The sequence below is a fragment of the Falco biarmicus genome, chromosome 16 (genome assembly GCF_023638135.1).
Source record: "Falco biarmicus isolate bFalBia1 chromosome 16, bFalBia1.pri, whole genome shotgun sequence".
In the NCBI taxonomy this organism is placed as follows: domain Eukaryota; kingdom Metazoa; phylum Chordata; class Aves; order Falconiformes; family Falconidae; genus Falco; species Falco biarmicus.
Genome location: NC_079303.1, coordinates 8,693,671 through 8,710,442, shown reverse-complemented (window position 1 = coordinate 8,710,442; position 16,772 = coordinate 8,693,671). Strand labels below are relative to the sequence as shown.

The window sequence follows — 16,772 nt, the reverse complement described above, 5'->3', positions numbered from 1 at the left end:
TTGCTCTCCTATCTGCTGTGCATCCTGGTGCTGAGCCAATCTTTTCTATGCCCTAGATTGTTATTAGCCTTGCTTGCTTATTACTGAAAGATTTACTTTCTAGGACTCCTTTTAATTCCATTTGCTCCTACACTGCCTTTCGTCTTAAATGTTATTTTTTTGTGGTGTCCTTTGAAAGATTCTTGGCCTTTTCTAACCTGGGACAAATTTATAGTAGCCTGCTCGAGTTTTCCTAATCGTTAATGATCTTCCCAGCAGGATATGTTCTTTGTCTTCTTCCTAACATGATTCGGGACACATTCTGTTTTAAAGTGCCCTTACCCTTGAACCATTGTGCTGGGATTTAGTGTATTGACCCAAACTCTAGTAGATTTTTCTTGAGGCTTTTCTGTGTCACTTTGCACAGCGCTCATAAGATACCTGCTGTCAAAGTGCTTGCATTTTAGTAATAACACCTTGGCATTGTTAAATTAAGTCTGTTTAAATTTTCCTTTGGCCGACTCATCTGTTTTAATTCCTTAAGTATTCAGGTTTGTTCTGAGACAGGTCGAGGAAAGGAGCACTTGTTCTTTACAGAGGATGAAATAGCAGAAATAAATGTGTAAATAGGCATGACCATTAGGCCATCAGGGGTGTTTCTATGGGTATGCCTGCCATGCCCAGAATGGTGTAAGAACAGTAATCCGCTTTGCAGATTTGGCTGTATGACCATATCACTATGTTTAGAGGTGCAGGCATCAATAGATGCAAGTGTTTTCACAGAATTAAGAAAACCATCTTGTCCATGCAGTCCAGCCATAAATGATGCCGAGAACAACAAATAATAGAAAAAAAAAAGTCTTTTCAGAGGCATATGAGTAAATAGAGTATTCTGTGCTGTCCTGTACATGCATGTGTGTACATGTATTCGTAGCCAGTGAGTCATGGCTCCTAAGCCTGATTTAAAAACTGAATGAGTTCATTATAAACCCCCTCCCCGCCTTCCCACCCCACCCCCCCAAAAAAAAATAAATCTGAGGAATCAATCTAATCTGCTTTACTAAATGAACATGTGAAAGTGCTTACCAGGGATAAACCTGGGGACTCTACATATTTCTCTCTTTTTTCCTCCAACAGAATGAAAACACCTTTGAGACAATAAAGGAGTTGGAAGAGGAGCCAGTGTGTCCCATTCAGTATTCTCTGTGTATCTGCGTGCACCGCTTGCCCTGTTTGGTTTCTGATCGAGACGGGAAGGACAGGGAGGGTGTAAGGACATTGCAACTCTCAGAGAGAAGATAGGCTTTTGTGCTGGCTTCAGCCAGTTCTGAGCTCTTTGGGGCTTAAATCTCCCCAGAATGGGTGTGATGTTGAGTTGTCTACTCCAGGGCAAATGGAGAGGAGGAGGGGTGCCTGGAGGGAGCACCCCTGGCGCAGGGGACACCCTGAGCATCAGAAGTTGTTGGAACCACTGATGACTAGAGCTGTGACCAGGGGGGACCTCTCAGATTTCTCTGCATGTGGTACCCCAGTTGCTGGGACATACATGAAGCAGAGATTGTGCGGTGTGGCGGGAGGGTGACTTGGTTTGCAAAGGGGGAGCTCAGGCCAAGCCCCTGCAAGGCAGGTAGAACTGCAGATCCTCCCTGTGCTTCGTGTTCACCTTGCCTGTGACAACGTGCCGCAGAAAAGCTGAGCACAGCCCTTTGCTGACGCCCAGCAGCTTGTGCTCCCTGCTGTGCGCCTCTGAAATATTTTGGTTGATCCTCATTTCATGGCGAGCTCTATTGTCCCCCCAGCCAGGGCTACTGCAGCAGTAGCAAACCAGGGCTTCTAGTTACTCCCCGACGCCTGCCTTCCTCCCCCTCTGCATCTCCCCAGCTCTCACAGAGGAGGGGTTGCCAGTGGTGCCTTCTGCAGGCAGGGCACATCTGCAGCTTCCATTGAATACCCTCCTTCCCTTTGAAAGCCCTGCCTCTTTCTGGCGGGTGGGGTTTGCTCATTTCCGTGAGCGCTTTTGCAGGTGGTGGTGACATGGGAAGGAAAGGGACATACAGTGCTGGAGGTAAAGAGCCGCTGCGCGTCTGTTTACACCGTGTTTGTACAGCTGAGGTGGGTACAAATCGGGGGTGGCTTTGCTGGAGAACTCTGCCAGGGATATAACTGACCGCCTGTTTGGGAGTCCCAGAGCAGCACGTTCGGTAACAGGAGATCGCTGCGCTGCCTGCCCTTGCCGTTGCTGTTGCGCATGTGGCAGTAAACACCTCCTCTGCACAAAACTGAGTCCGGGTAGAGTCCACGGAGACAGTGTTGGTAAGAATCCCAGGTGCTGCAGAAAAGCAGTCTGAGGTCTCAGCTGAGCTGTACTGCTTCAGAAGGGAGATCAGCCATAGATGCGTACGTGCTTTCTTTCTCAGAGAGGGGAAAGATGGTGTGGGATAGTCCTTTGCTCGGTGGTCCTGTGGGCATGTGCACCGGAGAGGAGCCATCACAGGCCACCTCTTCCTGAGCAAGCCACCACTGTGGGAGGCACCGAGATGCTCAGCAGAGGCAGTTTAGGAGCGACAGGGGTGATCTGTCCCGCTGCTTGGAGGTAATCCCCTCCATACAACCCTGAGATGCAACGTACCCAGCTAGAAGGAATCCCAGTAGAGGTGGACAAAAAGATGAACACGTGCAGGTATTGCTCCCCAGCAACATGCGAAAAAATTCATCAGCCGTACATATCCTGGCATGTATCCGTTCATATGGAAGGTGAATATTTATGGTTTTTAGTGTAAGTCAAAAGTTGTTGGACAGTCTGTTTTGCCTTGGAACGAAACCATACAATTAAATTTCGCGAAGCAACCCGTGTTTCACATCCGTGGACAAGGTGAAATGCCATGTGCATGAGAGCGTTTCTCATCAGCGCGGATCTTTGCTGTCTCTAAAGCGGTGCAGGCTGGGGCTGTGAGTGCTACTGGAGATACGCAGCCCGCCTGCACTGCAGGAAGGTCATTCTGGTCTGACTGTCAGCTGGAGCTGTATGTTGTACACTATTGTACGTGTTGTGCCAAGCTTTCTGCAGGTAAAGAAAGAAGCAGTCATGTATTTGACAACAGCAATCATAGGTGATGCTGTGAAGAAATTCAGGGAAAATCTGCGGCGCATGTGATTTTGACTACAACCAAGCTGTAATTCTGACTTGTCTTGGTCACTTTAATTAGTAATGTGTCATTAATTTAAAAATAACCGGTGCGGTTAAAGAGCATGGGTGTTGGTCAGAAATGCCTGGTTTCTCATGTGTAAATTCACCAAGTCAGAGGCACTGATGCAAGTGCCTGGATGAATCGGTAAAACAGGGCTGGGCTAGCCAGGGCTGGCACGGGCAGCGTGTGCAGCATGTAGTGGTTTAGGCAATAGCTCTAATTCAGAGTTATGATGGAGGCGCTGAACGTGCTTGGGTTTGAAAGCACACAGTCTTCGTTAGCTTCAACGGAAACTGCAGGATTCTGCTGTCCAAATCAATGAAACTGTGAGATACAATCCACTGTTCAGGAAAGTCAGAACATGTTTTTAAGGAAGTCTCTGTTGGGAGGTAAAACCGCTGCTGAAGCGATAGCAGCGATGGAGCGTGTGTAAAAGAGCCTGGGGAGACCTGCAGCCTTCTGGAGCCAGGCAGAATATTTCCTGTTCACTTGAGCTATTGGTCACGACGGGAAGATGCTTCCTACAAACTGGGGTTTGTTCTAATGGAAATAGGTGACTGGTGAAGAAAGAGGGCAGTGGAGAGTTGTCTTTTTTCCCCATTTTTGCAAAACGGAATGCATTATTGTTCCAGTTTAGCAGCAGGTGGCACTTGGTTCCAGTGCAAGTAGTTATCTCTTCATTGCCATAAAAAGAAATCCATACAATTATATCAGTTCTGATTCTGAATCAAAGAATGAAAATAGCTTCTGAACAGGGTCCTGACTACTAATTCATGTGCTGTGATATCTGCGTGGTGTGTCTTCATTGCCTTTCACTAAAATTCCTCTTTCCTTTGAAACCAGTTGTGTTTGTGGGTTTGAGATCTTTTTTTCTTTCCTCTCCTTGTTCACAGTTCCACTTGATTTTTTTCTGGTGGTGTTACAACGAACATTGTGCAGTCCTCCTAACGCTTTGTCCATCAGTAATGTTTTCACTTTTTTCTTGTTCCTGTTTTAAGAGACACTATTGTTTTCTTTCTAAGGGCTGTATTTTTTTTATGTCTTGCATCATGAGTGAATTCAAAGTACTTTCAATGGCATAATACACTTTGTAGTGTAATTTTGTGAAAATGCTTCTCTATGAATTAAAAAAAAGATGATTTTATATTATTTCAGGGGTAAACCCTGAATTAATCAATCTTGGATGTGGTGTTTCTGTCTTCTAGAAATACGTGAAGCTTAACTTTGTTTTTATAGGTTGAGAAGGAAAAAAGCAAAGAAAGATGTTCAAAAGTGCAGGCGGTGGCAAAACAGGAATGTGTGGATAAATTAATTAACATCACTAATCGTCAAATGAAACAAAAGATTACTGTAAGGAAGAATGACTGTTTGAAAATGGAGAATGAAAACACGATAGAAGAAAAAGACAAAAAGTTTTTCATCTGGGGAGAGCTCAAAATTGATTAAAGTGCCAATGAAAGGGTAAGCTAAGGAAATAATCTCTAATTCTTATTTGTAGTACTATGTAAGTGTCTTAGGTTTTCTGATACTGTGGTAGTTGAAGTAGTTTCCTCAGTGGTGAAAGCCATAGTGAGCAGTCCACTGCTTCTCAAAAAATGAAGAAAAATTCTTTTTTGACAAAATGAAGCGCACGATGGACGTTCAAATTTATGGCCTGCTCTAAAAAAAGAAAAGGGGAAACCAAAAGAAAACCCCCACCTAAATTCCTGTGATTTCCATGTTAACACTGAGGTAAAATGCATCTTCAAAACCAGAACTGAAGACTGGAAAAAGCAGTTATTTTTGTAGGAAATGGCCACCTAGAAAAGAAAAGTAGGAATTTGGGGTTTGCTACTACTCCCTTTTCTAGGTGATTTTAGTGATCTCCGTGCAGTTGGTGTTTTCCTTTTCATTAAGTTAATATGCCCTTTGTCAGGAGAGGGGAAAAGATGATATTACCAAACCAATCTCAAAAGTCTAAAGAAGGCACACGTATTTTTATGCAGACCTAAGCAGGAGCTTTTTCTGTCTGTCCTTCAAAGGAATCTCTGCTCTAGGTGCTTTCTGTAACGTGGCTATTGGGTATAGTCCAGCTTAACCTGGATCTAGCTCAGATTCCACGTGTCCCCCGCACTCCTATGGGAAGGGTTTTAAATACTTGGGCATATTCCATGATCTTTACAGTCAAGTCTGTGATTTTATCATAGATATTTTTTGTCTCAGTTGTTTCTGGACATCATCTTAATGTCTGTTTCACAGAAATATTTTTTATAAACCTAGTAACTTGGTGATTTCTTTCTTTCTTTCTGTGTAATGCAGTAAAATTGCCCTGAATGCCAAAGTTGCAAAGAAAGGTAAAAGACAGCCTTCAAAGCAGAGGGCTCATCAGCAGATGAGCTCTTCCAGTGGCAATCATGGTCAAGTACCGGATGAGAGCACTTCCAGTGAAACATCTGAGGATGAAGGAAGGTATGCATGTAAGGAATGTTGAAAATAAAACTTACTTAATGATAAAAATTGGCCTGAGAGCTAGAGGCAAGTTTGGGTTTTTGTTGTGTGTTTAGGTTTTTTGTAAACCTGATGCATATGAAGATTCTTGTTCTTTCATGTGACCGCCTGATGTTCTTTCTTGTTCTTTCTTGTTCTTTCCTGTGACTACCTGATGCGCTTTGTGTTGACAAACAGTTCACTTTTGTTTAGAGTGCTTTTGAACATGCTGGCCAAGTTAACAATAAGGTCACGTGCACAAATTCTGATTCATTACATGAGTGTGTGTGCACAGGCATAGAAGTATTTCATGTGTTTAAAAAGGGTGAGGTATCTCAGGTTTTTTCACGGCAGGTATCTCAGGATTTTTTGCCCTGCTCCCCACTCCACCTTTTCTCTTGCAGCTGCGTACCCTCCCGACTTCTTGCCCACCCTGAACTTACTTGTGTGGGTTGTGGCAAAGTGAGAAAGAGCAAGTTGTTGACACTGTTCAGCCCTAGCTAAAAATCTGGTGTGTTATCAACACTGTTTTGGTCAGAAGTCTAACACACAGCCCTGTGTGGGCTGCTGTGAAGAAAATAAACTGCATCCCAGCCAGACCCAGGACACCAGAGAATCCAAAATTACAGTTCTTTGACCTGTAGGAGAAGGATTCTCGGTACTGAAGAGAGCTAAACCCCTGGTATTAAACAGGGAATGCACGTAACCGTACAGCTACATGTCTGTAGCTGTAAGATTTCTGTCACTTTGCGTGAAGTTTAGGGAACAGTTATTTCAACTATTTGCTTAATATCTTGCGGAAAAATTAGCCTTCCAGTAGACATTAATAGTACACAATAATTGTTTCAGTCTTGAACTATATCTAGCAAAGTTACTATACCAGATTTTAGTTTAATTCAGTTCTGCAATTAAGTTTTCAAAGCTACTGTAGGTATTATTCATAATGCAAAGTAAGCATTTCAGTACTGAAATATATTTCTGTTTTCTAGACCTGCAGCAACACCCAGGAGTGAAAGGAACGAGGTACTGTAAAACTAGTTTCTTGGTAAACAGTCTCTATCAGCTTTTAATCACGTAGATGGGAGCAGTGTTTATGTAGTGATCAACCAGATGTACAAATTGCTGCTGGTATGCAGCTTTATTGTATTTGAGACAAATCTGTGGGCTGTGAAGGAGAGAATGAATCATTCATGCATTTGTAATGGTCTGTAATACTAGACAGTGGAATTACAGAAAGTACTGTATTTTTTGTAGGTCAGCATACCAATGGAAGTAACTGATGGCCCTGGTTTAACTCACTCATCTGACCCAACTTCAGAGGATGTCCGGTTGGAAGCTTCAGCCTACAAGGAGACTATGCTGCTGTTGGAAGAGCTTGGTGTGGTTCATATGGGTATGTTTTCAAGTCTCTGTCTTCAGCTGTTACAAGTTCCCCTTAAAACATGATTTCTTTGTATGCGCTCCTAAGTATTTTAATTTCATATTTTGATATAGTATCTCTTTGTGACTAGAGATCCCCCTCAAAAGCTGTGAAACTGTCACCTGACCTGAGATGTTGCCTGCATTACCAGCCGATGTGCCTTACGTTATCATTGGTTCTCTGTCTAGTCAGAGCTGGAGAAGCAGTTTCTTGCAAAGTACAGTTCAGCTCCTTCTAATGCGGTCATCAAAAGTCAGCAAGAGCTTTTTCTTCTTTATATCCCCTTGATGTGGTTTACGCCCAGCCACACCTAAACACCTAAGCACCACACAGCCACTCACTTGTTCCACCCCAGTGGGGTGGGGGAGAGCATCGGAAAGGGAAAAGTGAGAAAACTCATGGGTCGGCATGAAAACAGGTTAATAGCAAAAGCCACGCACGCAAGCAAAGCAAAGCAAGGAATTCATCCAGCACGTCCCAGTCCCATGGGCAGGCGGGTGTTCAGCCACCTCCAGGACAGCAGGGCTCCGTCACGCATAACAAATACTTGGGAAGACAAAGTGCCATCACTCTGGATGTCCCTCCCTTCCTTCGTCCTCCCCCAGCTTTATATGCTGAGCATGATGCCGCATGGCATGGCACATCCCTTGGGTCAGCTGGGGTCAGCTGTCCCAGCCGTGTCCCGGCCCAGCTCCTTGCGTACCCCCAGCCTGCTCGCTGGTGGGGTGGGGTGAGGAGCAGGAAAGGCCTTGGCTCTGTGTGAGCGCTGCTGGGCCGTAACGAACACATCCCCGTGCTACCAACCCTGTTTGCGGCACAACTGCAAAACATGGCCCCGTACCAGCGACTGCGAAGAAAATTAACGCTATCCCAGCCACAACCAGCACACCCCTCAACAGCTAATGACAAAGAGTACAGCAAAATAATGGCTTTGCTTAAAAATAGTAAGTACATATATATAACAAATTTCAACTGTCATAAGATGCTTGCATATATGCACAAGGCATTATATAAACATAAGCATCACTTACTAGGGCTCTTAAACTATGCTAAAATTTCATTAGGCAAGTGTTAACCTTGGCGGAAGGCCAAACTCCCCCCCCAGTGCTGCCACTGCCCGTCCTTGACAAAATGGGGTGAAAAAGCTTGTGGGTCAGTGTGAAGGCAGGGCTGTCACTTCCCAGGGACTGTCACTGGCAAAACAGACTCCACCGATTAAAATACATTTGGATAGTGAGAAACAAAGACCCCAAACCTGAGAAGGACACGTCGGCACCCCCCCTGCTCAAGCTCTGCCGCGCTCCTTCCCTGCCACCTCCCCAGGCAGCGCGGGGAGGCTGCGGTCGGCAGTCGGGACGTAGCAGTTTCTCTGCTGCTCCTTCCTCGTCCCTTTTCCCTGCTCCAGTGTGAGTCCTCCCCCAGGCTGCAGTCCTTTGGGGAAAATCTCCTCCAGCCTGGGCCCTCCATGGGTCGCAGGTCCTTCGGGAAGGATCCGCCTGCTCTGGCACGGGGTCCTCCGCAGCACTGCGCTGTGGGTATCTGCTCCAGCATGGTTCTCTCCGGGGCTGCAGGGGAATCTCTGCTCTGGCACCTGGAGCAGCACCTCTCCCTCCTCCTTCGCTGACCTGGGTGTTCGTTTGCAGGGCTGGTTTTCACATGCTTTTCCCCTTCTCTGCCCGTGTGGTGGTTTCGCCCTTTCCTACATTTGTTTTTCCTGAGGAGCTGCCAGCACGGCTGAGAGGCTCAGCTGTGCCCTGCGGTGGGTCCATTGAAACCGTCCATGTCCAGCACGGGGCGACCCCTGGCTTCTCACAGGGACCTTCCCACTAACCTGCCACCTGCACCTAATACAGCAAAGCACTGAACAGCTTATACATTGGGCAGTATTTGTGCAGCTTTGTGTCTTTTCTGTCTCAAAACAGGTTCTGCTACTTTGTTGAAAATGCAAAACATACTTCTTGAATATGAACGGAGAATAGAACGTCAGAAAAATCAGTATAAAGCGCTCTCAAGAGAAGTAAGGAAATTGGAAGACGAAAGGGAGGAGTCACAGTTCAGAGCGGAGAAGACTCAAGATTTGAAATCCGTGTTGGCTCACCAAGAAGCAGAATGGAAAAGGGATATCCAAAGCCTTAAGTATGTAAATTGTGGTCTGATAATGTATTATCTTGGTAGTGGTTTTGTTCCGAAAGACACTGATGGTGCAGGCAACAGGATGAGAAGTTTCCAGGCTTTTGGGTTTGGGTTTTTTGAATCCCGTGGGCCAGTTATGCTATGAAGTACATAATGTGAGAGGGGAAAAACGTCCGGATACCAGCTCCATGTACAGTCTTCTGGATGTTGTTCTAACTTTGTTTTCTAGCAAGAAAAGAGCAAGAGAGTGTGTACGGGGAAATCAGATTTATAAGAGAGATTTGAGAGATGGTTGGGTGTTTGGTTTTTTTTCATTTTGTCCTTGCAGCTTCAGTTGGCCTATAATACTAGGATTTCTGGTAACTCCACCCAGTGCAAGTCAAACCAGAGCTTAGAGCATTTGTTTGCTTACCTGTTTGTTTGTTGGAAGGGTCAAGTTTGGGATTGCCCCTTTCCCCACACTCCTGAGCTAGACCCGGAGGCGTGAGGTTTCTCATCGCTGTTGACATCACGTCAGACAGGGGTGGCCAGCAGGCACCGTAGGCAGTTGAGCAAGGACAACTGCAGAGCCCTGGCCTGGGAGGGGAGATCTCCTTGTGGTGACCCCCGGTGGGATGGCGTGGCTGGGGAGCTGGCCCAGCAGGGCCAGGCGGCCCAGGCAGAGAGCGAGCTCAGCAGGAGCCACCGTGAGCTGGCAGCTGGGGCGGCCCGCAGCGGCCTGGGCTGTATGGGGGGCAGCAGTGCCAGGGCACTGGGGGCAGTGAGTGCCCACCCCTCCTCAGGGCTTGCTGAGCTGTGTCTCGAGCCCGGGGTCCGGTTTTTGGCCGCCCAGCCCAGGAGATCTTGCCCAGTCCGTGTGAGGTCGGCAGGGAGATGCCGGGCTGGCCCGGGGGCAGGAGCACCAGCCCTGTGAGGGGAGGCTGCGGGAGCTGGGCCTGGGGGAGTTGGGCCTCCCAGCGCGGGGGAGGGGAGTACGAGGAAGACGAGGCCGGTCCCAGCTTGGCCTGGGTTTGACTTCAGCAGGTGTTCAAAATCCTCAAGCATCTGTCAAGTATAAAGAAGTAGTATTTTCATTCTAAGTGAATTCTCCAAGCAGCGTTAAATTTATTTTTAATTCGCAACTTTTTGCGAAATTACACTAGAAATTACATGTAAAGCTTTTTCCTTGCAATATACACCATTCAAATACAAATGCTTCTGTCAGTCTTTCAAGTAATTTTAGTGGTGGTTGATTCTTGTTTTGCAGAATTTCTAAAGCAGGCTTTCAATTGGCAGTTCTTCCCTTACGTTGACGATTTTTTTTAATTTATTTTTTTGTTCACTGTTGCGAGTATATGGGAAAAAATAGTCAAAATAATGATCAAACACAAAGCTGCTTGCTTGTTTGGGTACCGTGGGCACACCATGGACCGTTTTTTACCATGTCAGTGCTTATTGCTGATTGTTTCAGTTGGTAAAGAAGCTGACCTTCCATAAGGCTTTCCTTGTAAGTCAGCTTCAAAATGGAATTGCTGTAGTTTCTCCCAGAGGTAGATCCAACTGAGGTTTAAAACTGTTTTTAATCGTATTCAGCTTAAACCCCATGCATTTCTGAATCTGGTTTTGAACACTGACATCCTTCTGGAGTAAACAGAAGCTGCTTGTTCTGCCTGTGGTCAGCAGTTGTTTTAGACTTACAGAAGGCTTGCTGAAAAATTGTTGGGTCTGCCACAGATAAGTGGCGTGCTGATTCACCAGTGTTGCTTCTGGTCACTGAATCCGTAATGTGTAGGCAATGCTCAGTATACTAAGAAAATGTATACTAACCATAGTAAAAGTTTGCGATGCTTTGATCTGATGAGACAACAAACTCCTTTTTCAACAAAATGGCTGTAATATGAAGATGGGTTTTTTTAATTTTATTATAGAAGTGTGCACACTGGTGTGTGTTTCCCTATACAAACTTACAAATAACTGATAAATCACTCAAAGTTTTTTTTCTGTATCTTGTACAACTGATACCATGCACAATGGAATGAAGTTAGAATTCTTTAAAAAGTTGAAAAGTACAGTAAAAATATGAACTCTGAAAACGTTTAACATTTTTTATGGTTTGAGTTGTCTCTGCAACTCCATCATGTGGAATATCTACTTTTATATCAGTGCTTTTGTTTCTCAAATACTCCGTTAAATCCCAGATGTTCTTTGAAACAAGAAGAAGAAAAGAGGCTCAGAGTAGAAGTGCTGTGTGAGAAAAGGAGAGAAGACCTCCGAAGGAAAGAAGATCAATATTGTAAAGAGATAGAGGAGAAACAGAAACTTGAGTTACAGTCTAGGAATTCAGAAATGGAGTTAAGAACACTGAGAAAGCTCTTGAAACAGGTATATTAAATAATGAATTAAACTCTTTGTCTTATTTTCTGCTTCTTTTCAATTGTATTCCGGTATGCCTAGAGAAGGAGGCGCTTTGTTCACGGAAGAGGCGCTGGATAACAATTGTCAAATTTTGAGAACAGTAGAGTACAGTTGGTTCACAATTGGGTTGTTCTTTTTTTTTTTGCTTTGCAGTTTATTATTCCTTTTTTCCTTTTTCAAAATTTAGGTTTCATTTGTATTTCAGGCAAAGCCTGACCTTTTTTTGAATTACTACAAAACATCCTGTATTTTGCCTTCTTAAATTTTCCTAAGAAAATTTAAATTTATTTATTTATAGGTGGATTATCATAACGGTGGGGAATCAAAAATGTTTTCAAGTATGCAAGGGAGAATGGGAAGATGTATTGCTAGCTCTGTTTTTTCTTAAGATGCAAGCAGTTTTATTGTATTACTGTAGGCTGAAGAGGAACGTGATGAAACACAGAGACAGCTCTCTCAGGAAAAGAGGGCCAGAGCCCTTCAAGAAGGAATTTTGAACAACCACCTTGGGAGACAAACGGAACTAGAAGAAGAGACAAGAAGATCTATAGGAAAAAAATCAGAGGTAAGCAGATTTTTTTTCTAATAAATTAAATTTCACCATGTTTGTTTTAAAGTCATAATAAATCTTACATAGCTTTTTCTGTTTCTTGATGGTTTATTTACTGTTTACCCGTGTAACTTACCTGGGTAAGTACCTTTCTTGTTTTCTCTTATGTCTAAAAGTTCTGGAAAGCAGCATCACTCCTGTATGTACCTGAATTACTTGTGCAAGTAGGAAACTAATAGAAGACACTATTTACCCCGTTTCTTAACCTATCTGTTATTTTCCATTTCATAGACATTTTGTCATCGCTTTTTAGGCTTTCTAGCAGCGAAACACCTAGCTACCTATGGCAAGGTTGACCAGGAAGAAAGTTGTTTGACAGTGTTTGTGTTTCCATTGCTTTTTTTTTTTAAATTAGTTATTCCCTTATTGAACTTACTTCAAGTATGCCTTTCTTTGCCACCTCCACATAACTAAAATTTTATGATCGACTATCAGCAATGAATTCAACTCTCTGTAAGAGTTAGAGTAACTGGAGGAGAAAAAGCGATCATAAACACTGTATTAAAAAAGATCTTGAAAAGAGTTTACTGAATTTCCTAAAGAATGTGCAGTGCCTTGAAGCCTTTTTGTTCTTGGCTGTGCTGCCCAATAAATGTAGGGTGAATGTGTTTAAGTGGAAAAAAGTTATACATACAATAAAGAGGAAATATACAGGACTATTGCATTCCGGGGGTGATTGAGTCTTATAGCTAACTTTCAGTAATACAAAAGGATAAGTGTTCAGAAGACATTTGAGAAGGAAATTACCCTTTCTAGCCTTGTTTTTACCAGATCTGTAGCACAACTAATTCAACCTTAAAGGCAGTATTATAAAGGCATGCACATACAAGAAAGCGCTGTCATTTTAAAAGCTTTGGTTGCTGGTTTAAGGGGGGAAAAAAACGAAACTGTGTATTTGGGATGTTCATTTAGGTTTTAAGGATATGTTGCACTTCCGTTGTGTACGTACATTGTACATGTGCATGGGTTCACAGAGTAGCTTATTGCCTGAAACTTCATCTTTGAAGTCATGCTTCAGTACTAGAAATGTTAAAATGCAGTTTATTGCTGCAGGTTTTTTGTAGATTCATTTCCCAATTGGCTCTTTATTCATTTTCCCTGTCATTCAGGAATCCAGCACTGATAGAGAACAGGATCTGTTGTACAAGAATCAGTTACTACAAGATGAGATTGCTGTGCTAAGGCTAGAACTCACTCAAGTAAGACTTAGGCACCAGGAGGAACAAGGAAAATATTTAAAGGAAAATGAGACCTTGAAAGAAAAAAATGAAGCTCTCAAAAAGGAACTTAAACTGAACAAGGAAGCATTAAGACAAATGTTTTTTCAGTTCAACGCGGAGCTGGACTTAGTAAAGACAGAATCTGCAGTGCTGACTTCCAAACTTGAGCAGACGAACAAAAGCAAAGACAGACTAGAGACAGAAATTGAATCATTTCGTTCCTCCCTGAACGCTGCAGTTCAAGAACTTGAACTTCATTTGTCATCAAAAAGCAATGCTGAACGAAGATTTCCCAGAGAACGTGATGAATGCCTTTGCTTGCAAGTCGAGCTCCATCGTGACCTCTCTGACGTGCAAGAAACCAACAAGAGCTTGTCTCTGCAGCTGTGTAAAGCTAAAAGCAAAGCTAATAGGCTAGAAAATGAGCTTCACCAGTTGAAGCAAATGCTCAGAGAAAAAGCTTTGCTTTTAGAAATGACAAAAAAGAATTAAGTCAAGGCCAGTGTCGGGCACAGGAACGTGATCATGCTCGACAACTTGAGAAAGATCCAGTAAGCGAACCTGTAATAAAACAGGAGTCCTTGCAGGAGCGATTGGCCCAGCTCCAGAGTGAAAACCTTTTTACTCCATCAGCAATGGGAAGAGATGCAGAACAAGGGGATCATGAAAGAAAAAATAGTGGATTATGGGCAGGACCGTTTTAATGACATTTTCAACAAACTTAGAGCTGATACAGAAAAGCAAGTTTATCTAACAGAAGAGTGAAACAAGGATTTAAATGCCAAGTGTACTGATTTAAGGGAACAAGTCTTTAAATATGAGACTGACGTAGTAGAAAGACAGGTAAAGTATATGCGTAGAAAGAACAATTTAAAGTTTGTCCGTTCTTGAAATCAGTTTGTTCCTACAATGTATCCGGTGCAAGTTACATGCATGGGACCAAAGAATACTGATTTGTTCTGGTTTGTTATGTTTCCCTCGGAACTGCGGAAAGTTTTGGCAACGGGGATATTAGTCCTCAGATCTAAGCAGAGAACAGAAAAAAGGTATCCAAGTCTAAGCTTTGATCAAGAAAGGTGATTCTTCTCTAGAACTTTTTTCCATCTATTTTCCTTAGTCCATGTTATGCCCTATAGAATAGTCTTAAGTATTGGATGGTTTTGATGTAAGTATTGCACTGATGACATGAATGAGAGTGGTATAAAAGGAGGAACCATCCAATACACGAGGGCTGAGAAATGAAGATACAGAGAAGTGAAGTGGTTGGGGATAGATTTATATGAAGCTTCTATAGAGGGGAAAAAATAGGTTCTCTGTAAGCTGCTATCAAGATTGAAGAGTATTAGTAATGTCCAGCTGTTGATTTCTGTATGTGTTTTGAGGGTTCTGAGGGGCCTGCCTGTTCCTCAAAGTTCATGTCAGACGGTGACCTTAAGCTTTCTCTTTTATGATGTGTAGCCACACTCCAGCAGTACTGTCAATCATTGTGAACTGTGACTTGCTTTGTATTCTTACTACCAAAATAATGGGTTCCTTTTGAAGATCATGTGAGAGAGTGTGTGTGTGTATATGTATATAGCTATATATATATATGAGCTATCCAGATTTTTGTAAACCTAATCTATCAGTATTTCTAAAACGAGCTGAGTAAGAAGACTACAAGAGGATGTGATTCAACATACCCTTAAAGTGTATCTCAAAGGAGCTTTCAGATATTTGTATTCATTTAATTGTATTTGTATAGTGAAGAAACAGAACAAAGAACAATCTAACACAAAGTCCTGCCTTCAGTCACCGGAGTAATATTTGCAGTCAAACTGTGGCTCTTGGATCACAACAGATTTCTTTGGGTTTCGTTAGGAAAAAATACCCGATTGCAGTGTGTTCCTGTGTATTGTTCAAGGAAGAACAATACCTGAGCCTTTTTTATGTGTTAGGAAACAGAAATCCTCATGAACAGCTGCTGATAGTCAAAGGTGCTCAGCTGAGAAAGATGATGAGAGGTCATCATCTGTGCAGATGCCTGCTGGTGGCAGGCAAAATTTCATACTTTTGGGTTCAATCTAGACAGGTCTAACTGTATAACAAAATAAGTTAAAGGCGTATTTCATGTTCTTAGAACTTTCTTCATGCTCATTTAACTGTTTCGTTAGGGCATGTTTGGACAACTGCAGCAGGAGCTTGCTGATGCACTTAAAAAGCAATCTATGCCAGAAGCTTCACTTGAAGTTACTACACGCTACCACAGTGACCTGGAGAGAGACAAGCTGCGCTTGCAAAAGGAGTTGGAAAAAAAGTTGAAAACTAAGGTACTTAATGTCTGTAACTATATGAATAAATCTGAGTGTAGCTGTTGAAAGTAGGAGCGAATGTTGTCCTTTTGCACCACCTTTTGCAGTGTTCTTACGAAAACTGAAGTATAGAGGGAACCAGAGGAGCTTTGCAGGAAAGCTGTAGGGTGATTCTGTGTGTGTGTGCATGTCATCTTATCCCCCAAAGTTGTAACCTCATCCTGTCACTTCTAGAGTATTCCTTCTTCCCACCAGCTCCAGCTGCTGTTCTTGGTTATGGTTCCTAAGGTGTGTTTTACACTCCACATCAACCTTGGCCATAGGTCTTGGACGGGGAGAAGAGAGCTTAGGCCTGTTTCTGTGTAAGTTACTGCATTCTCCTGCGCTCTTGTCTTTTCCGGCCACCTTACTTTTTCTTCTGCCACTGTTGCTTTCACAGACGCAGAAGCAGAACATGCTGGCTCTGACATCCAAGGACTTGCACAGCACGTGGGAGGAGCACTTGAAGTCAAGATCCCACCTTGAAGAGCGCGTTGCTCAGCTGGACGAGGAGAAGGCTGAACTGTTGCAACAGGTGAGCCCAGAAAATTCTCCAGGCACCGAGCCAATACCCAGGAGAACCACATGCACCTTCTGGTCAGGTTCTTACATATCATTGTTTTCTGTTATCCCTGCCATTCAGGCTGCGAGTACCTTATCGTTTGGGGGTCATGGAGGAAGCAAATAAAAGCTAGATGGGTGTCTTTGTGTAAGTTCTGGAGTGGCTCTGTTGGGAAGAGTTCCCAGTGTGGTTTGCTATCAGTTGAGCACATCGAGCAAGGCCACAGTTCCCAGTTCTTCCTTGGATTTTGTGTGGTCATCTTCTGACCCCTTGGTTTCTGGGCAGGTTTAAAATGCGTGATGTTTCCAGTGCGTGTGTGGAGGAGCTGCTGTATGTTTTCAGCGTAGCGGGAGCTTAAAAGCCTTGCAGGAAAACATACTGAAGGAATGCTGGGTAAATGAACGAGTGCTTGGGAAACAAGCAGCGCCTGCCAGTTGCCAAGGGACAGCCTTCCCCTTTTCTCCTTTTCT

At 43.6% G+C, this 16,772-nt stretch overlaps 2 protein-coding genes across 2 annotated transcripts; both read left to right on the top strand.

Annotated features, from left to right (window-relative positions):
* The first annotated feature begins 6,894 nt into the window (after nucleotides 1–6,894).
* LOC130159850 (ankyrin repeat domain-containing protein 26-like) lies at nucleotides 6,895–13,828 on the top strand. The gene is made up of 5 exons (XM_056361882.1): nucleotides 6,895–7,026; nucleotides 8,976–9,189; nucleotides 11,364–11,547; nucleotides 13,300–13,389; nucleotides 13,649–13,828. Exons 1-5 carry the CDS (start codon nucleotides 6,900–6,902, stop codon nucleotides 13,826–13,828), a joined length of 795 nt encoding a protein of 264 aa, XP_056217857.1. The 5' UTR covers nucleotides 6,895–6,899.
* Nucleotides 13,829–15,552: 1,724 nt separating this feature from the next.
* On the top strand, nucleotides 15,553–16,435 carry LOC130159591 (ankyrin repeat domain-containing protein 26-like). The gene is made up of 2 exons (XM_056361335.1): nucleotides 15,553–15,719; nucleotides 16,141–16,435. Exons 1-2 carry the CDS (start codon nucleotides 15,567–15,569, stop codon nucleotides 16,426–16,428), a joined length of 441 nt encoding a protein of 146 aa, XP_056217310.1. The 5' UTR covers nucleotides 15,553–15,566; the 3' UTR covers nucleotides 16,429–16,435.
* The last annotated feature ends 337 nt before the right edge of the window (nucleotides 16,436–16,772 follow it).